This window comes from Oreochromis aureus, linkage group 11, assembly GCF_013358895.1.
Source record: "Oreochromis aureus strain Israel breed Guangdong linkage group 11, ZZ_aureus, whole genome shotgun sequence".
Lineage (NCBI taxonomy): Eukaryota > Metazoa > Chordata > Actinopteri > Cichliformes > Cichlidae > Oreochromis > Oreochromis aureus.
The window spans coordinates 25158976-25163686 of NC_052952.1; the positions used below are offsets into that span (position 1 = coordinate 25158976).

The 4711-nt window shown below is 35.9% G+C and overlaps 2 protein-coding genes across 3 annotated transcripts; both read left to right on the forward strand.

The window, feature by feature from the left end:
* The first annotated feature begins 336 nt into the window (after window positions 1-336).
* apoc4 (apolipoprotein C-IV) lies at window positions 337-1489 on the forward strand. Of its 2 annotated transcripts, XM_039620061.1 has the most exons (4): window positions 337-426; window positions 682-727; window positions 831-915; window positions 1119-1489. In XM_039620061.1, exons 1-4 carry the CDS (start codon window positions 424-426, stop codon window positions 1309-1311), a joined length of 327 nt encoding a protein of 108 aa, XP_039475995.1. In that variant the 5' UTR covers window positions 337-423; the 3' UTR covers window positions 1312-1489. The 2 variants fall into 2 exon arrangements, with proteins under 2 accessions (XP_039475995.1, XP_039475996.1); XM_039620062.1 differs by lacking the exon at window positions 337-426 and having other exon boundaries at window positions 649-727.
* A 778-nt stretch (window positions 1490-2267) lies between these two features.
* On the forward strand, window positions 2268-4140 carry apoa2 (apolipoprotein A-II). The gene is made up of 4 exons (XM_039620060.1): window positions 2268-2424; window positions 2644-2688; window positions 3218-3449; window positions 3696-4140. Exons 2-4 carry the CDS (start codon window positions 2646-2648, stop codon window positions 3850-3852), a joined length of 432 nt encoding a protein of 143 aa, XP_039475994.1. The 5' UTR covers window positions 2268-2424; window positions 2644-2645; the 3' UTR covers window positions 3853-4140.
* Window positions 4141-4711: the final 571 nt, after the last annotated feature.

Consider the following 4711-nt stretch of genomic DNA (forward strand, 5'->3'; position numbering starts at 1 on the left):
TGATTTAAAAAAAAAATAGATTTTACCAACATTCACAATGCAATACAGTGTTATTCAACAGGAAAAAGAAATTATAACACATTGCAAATGGTAGATCTGTGTTAGATGGATGAAACCAAGCAAAAGTTCCAACTTTCAAAAAGGTATAAAGCTTGGAAAAAAAACCCCAACAAGAACTAAAACTTAACTCAAAATATCCCTGGCAGGTGTGAGTGGTTTTCTTACCTAAGACAACAAAACATTTTAAAGTCAAAAACCATAATAAGACTTGTTTATTTGCTGCCGGTGAATCAAAGAAAAAAAACAACTGAGGAATGATCATCCGATCAGGACCAATGTTCCATTACCAAGGTTACCAAATACAAATAAAGTGGCTAGATAACATTTGGTTCATTTAACTCCTGTTGACCAGAGCCAGAGGAAATGGTAAAATATACTCTTTTGATCATGGTAGTTTTAATGACAATGCACAAACTGACAAATTTTATTTTGAAATCTGTGCTTTTGTTTATAGCTGTTAAAGAAAAAGAAACAGTATGTTTTGATATAATCTGCTGAGAAGTTTGTTGTTTTGGCATCCAACGTGAATTGCATATGGACTGTGCTGACAAAGAGTTCTGTTATATTGATAATAATATGATAAACTGTTATGATGTCTTTTTTTTTACCTCTCCATGACAGCCCCATATAAAAGCACTTCTTTTCAGTCTTTTCTTACTAATGCAAGGTATGACTTTACAAATATCTACCTACATCTTCAGGATTGATTCAGTCATTTCTGATCTCTTTTTGTTTTGTTCTAATTGACTGACAAGCATCTTTTTTTGCAGCATGTGGGCCACTTCTGGCCCAAATAGAGCCCGCAAAAGAACCTGACTCACCAGGACTACTGCAGAAGCTGGCAGCGAGGGTCAGGTATGTCAGAAAAAAAAAACTGCTGACGACTGAATACAGTTCATACAGTTCATTCATAGAACTCTTTGTAAATGATCAGTCATTTAGCAGAATCAATTATCAGAATTGTTAGAATATTTAGTTTGATTTCACTGTGGCAAAAAGTTTGCACAATAACATATTTGCTTGTGTATTACATGTACTTTGCTGCTTTTATCTCACAGGGCAGCCAAAAATAAAGTCCTGGCAATTGGGGAACTAGCGCAAGGCTTTGCTGCTGCTTATTATGAAGACCACATTCAACCAGTGACTGACAGCTATGTTGAATGGGCCTCTGGTGTCAAAAGCTCAGTGTGGGAGAAGATTCAGACTACCATCGACCACTACACACCGTTTAACACAACTCAAGTTGATTAACTCACTCAAGACAAACGAAAAGCTGAGAGTAAATCAGTATTCTTACTAAAAGTCATGGCTTCAAATCTTACCCATCACTGCTGAAGTGATCATATTTTAATGTTTATCATTAGGCTTGTACTAATGTACGATGCATAAAAAATCAAATGAGTTGTTAATAAATATCCTTACAACATCATCTGTTTGCCTCTGCTGCAGGTTTTAAAGGTTTTGTATTTGTTTGTTTTTCTTAAACAAAGAGCACACCAACTGAATCCAATTAACCAACATTTTGGTTTTAATCAAAACTGAAAAGCTTGTCTTGCTGATTATGTGGGTACAAGTCACACACAGGTGCATTAATTGACAAGTAAAACAGTTTTCAATCACTACTTGGTAACGCTTCCCTTTACCAAAACTCAAGCATTAAATGTATGTGGATATGTGAAAAATAAGCTTAAAAAGAAGAAAGAAACAGTGAGATGAACAGATACAGAAGATAAACTATTTTAAAACACCATTGAAAAGAGAACTGATCACATTGCATGCAGGGTATTAGGGTGAAAGGTGAGGACAGAATTCCCAGCAGACATTGCTCAGTACAATGCGTCGGGGCATGTTCTAGATGATTGACCTGCTGACCATTTGACACCAATATCTGAGTACACATTATAAAATCTGCTGTTAAAAAAGTGCTGATTATCAAGAGCCAATACAGTTAACGTTATCTTTTGTTATAACAGATACAGACACATGAGCTGCTTTAGTTTTTTCTATGAAATGAAATATAATTGCTGTGACATTCTGCAAACACACAACTTCCACAGTGCCACAGTGCATCCTGCCATATGGATAAGGATAAATGTACATTTCCGAAAGATTACATAACAACTAAGCCATATTTCCACATTCTGTATTTAAGGAATGTCATGTACACTGGACTTTGTGTAGGTGTATGTCTGTGTGTGTTTGCGTGCATGTGCATGCAAGCATGTGTGTGTCTGCTCATCAGATGACGTTTGTTTGCAGTCCCCCCCTATATCTTCCTGTCCAGATGTGCGCTCTGAGTTACAGACAACTCGGTTTGAGAGAAGACTGTCACTTCTTGGATCTGTGCATCCAACGCAACAGCAGGTAATCCCTTTTTTCTTCCTGCAGCTGCCCTTGCAGCTTCTCTTCCGCAACTACAGAGTAGATTTCACTAAAACAGCTTTTCATGAAAAATTTGGGAATGCAGCTTTACATGTTAACAATTTCATCACCTTGTTCATGATCTTCAGCTGTTAAAATATGAAAACTATTCAATAAGTTGAAATGTGAATTTCATGCACTTTTTTTTCTTTTGTCTTTCAGAAATGAATGCAAAATACATTTTTGCACTGATCTTGGTGCTGCAGGGTAAGTCACCCTGTAAACCTTAAATGTTCTGTAACAGTTAAGATTCAGTCAGGCTTTTGAGCAAATCGAGTTTGATGTGACTGTTTTTAATAATGTTTGATTGGCCCAGTCTAACATGCTTTTATTGCATTCAGGGATTTAATGGACACTGTTTCATGGATGACTGCTACACGTATTTATATGTAGCTGACATGCAAGACAAGTGCTTAATTTTATAATACAGTGGGCTGCCGTAGCAGAAAAAATTTCAACTTTAAATACTGACCAAGGAAATCTGATACTCAGAGTGAGGTGCCAAGATATGTGGGACAGTTTTTCTTTGGCTTTTAAAAAACATTTACGCACTGACCCCCTAAATAGTTGTATAGAGAAATTTCCCAGTGCAAGAATTTATATTTATTTTTGTTGTCTTTTTTTTTTTTTTTTTACATGTGCAAACATCAGTAATTATTGAATTTAATTGCAACTGTTTTTAATACTCCTAGTTCTCAAATCTCTCTCTAAAAATCTCAACTCTATTGCCTTCCAGTCTCTATGAGCCTGTGTGAACTTCCCCAACCATCGCCAGAAATGGTTGACTTGTATAACACCCACAAAGCCACATTCATGAAGAGACTGATGAACTTTTACAACAAGGTGCATGCTGCTGCCACTCCTGTTTTGGAGGGCATACGTGACAATGAGCGTGCACAGGATGCCAGGGAATTTGCTGAAAATCTGCAGAGCAAGCCTGAGTTCCAAGCCTTTGTGAAAGTTGCCACGTAAGTTTTCACCTATAACTATCCTGGTAACGTGCTTAATGTTTCACAGGCGGCTCAAAAAAAAAAAAAAAACCTTTCTAAGCTGCTAATGTCATGTCAACTTGAAACATAATTTGCTATTAGATGCTACTTAATTACACAATTAGATTTCACATACACACAGTTTTTATGGTTTTGCTGATTTGTTTGGTAAATTCTTCAACCATGGATACTTTTAAAATCATCCATTTTCCCTCTTTTCATCAGTGCCATCGGTCAGGAAACAGGTCCCTTAGTGGACAGGGCTCGCACAGCAGCACTGGGTGCCTATGAACACTACCTGCGCCCCCACTTTGGCATCACCCTGGGCAGGGGCATTGACCACGCTAAATCGTTCCTGGACGAAGTCCTGCCTGCTGAGTAAAGAAGACCAACTGGAGCAAACTGCCTCTCAGCAGTCCTTGTTAGATGATAGTTCATAGTAACTACACCGGAGAGGAGCAAAGAAGAATACAAATACAATTCTTTGCCTCCTTTAAATCAAAATATTTGTCCAATCATGCAGAGTTAAAACCATGAAAAACATGTCAACACCACATATGCAAATTGTGCATGTACAGTATTTTATGTTTGAAACACTAACCAGAGTTTGTGTGTGACTGTGTATGTAATGTGGGTGTGTTCAATAAAATGAAGTGAAAACTCTCTGAAATATGTTTCTTCATATATACAGCTTAATTTTGTTGTACAAATGATCCTCTCCTGTTATGACATGAGGAAAAAGTTCTAGGCTTTAATAATTCTGTTATTTCACAATCTTCTAATGTATTTTTTAAAGTATGGATAGAGTTTTTTTCATACATTTCATACTTTTAATTATGAAGAAAACACATCATTTATTACAACATAAATTTGAAAAGAAAACTCAATTAAACACCATGGGTTTATTTTTTACCCACAATGCTTTTGCAGTGAGCTGTCACCTTGATAAAACTGGAAATATGATGAAAAGGTGGTGTTTTAAACACATACTGCAAGCTAATGATATCATTAATACTCTGAAATAAGTCAAACTCTGTCCCCTGAACAGTGAATTTGTATAATCCCATATGAAAACTTTTTTTAGTGACAGAAATACTGAAAACACATTATTAATGTGTCTTTTGTATCTTTACATAAATGGATTATTAACCTAAAATTACTGGAAAAAAAACTGTACAATAACCTCAGACATTTTTATTTTAATTACCTTTCCATAATTTGAATATTGATACAGGTTTAGA

What these genes read in the sequence shown, in the direction of transcription:
- apoc4 (XM_039620061.1), top strand. An exon ending in TCTTTTCTTACTAATGCAAG is followed by an intron (nt 728 to 830) that starts GTATGACTTTAC and finishes CTTTTTTTGCAG; the next exon opens with CATGTGGGCCACTTCTGGCC. An exon ending in AAGCTGGCAGCGAGGGTCAG is followed by an intron (nt 916 to 1,118) that starts GTATGTCAGAAA and finishes TTTATCTCACAG; the next exon opens with GGCAGCCAAAAATAAAGTCC.
- apoa2 (XM_039620060.1), top strand. Translation starts at nt 2,646, where the DNA reads ATGAATGCAAAATACATTTTTGCACTGATCTTGGTGCTGCAGG. An exon ending in ACTGATCTTGGTGCTGCAGG is followed by an intron (nt 2,689 to 3,217) that starts GTAAGTCACCCT and finishes ATTGCCTTCCAG; the next exon opens with TCTCTATGAGCCTGTGTGAA. An exon ending in GCCTTTGTGAAAGTTGCCAC is followed by an intron (nt 3,450 to 3,695) that starts GTAAGTTTTCAC and finishes TCTTTTCATCAG; the next exon opens with TGCCATCGGTCAGGAAACAG.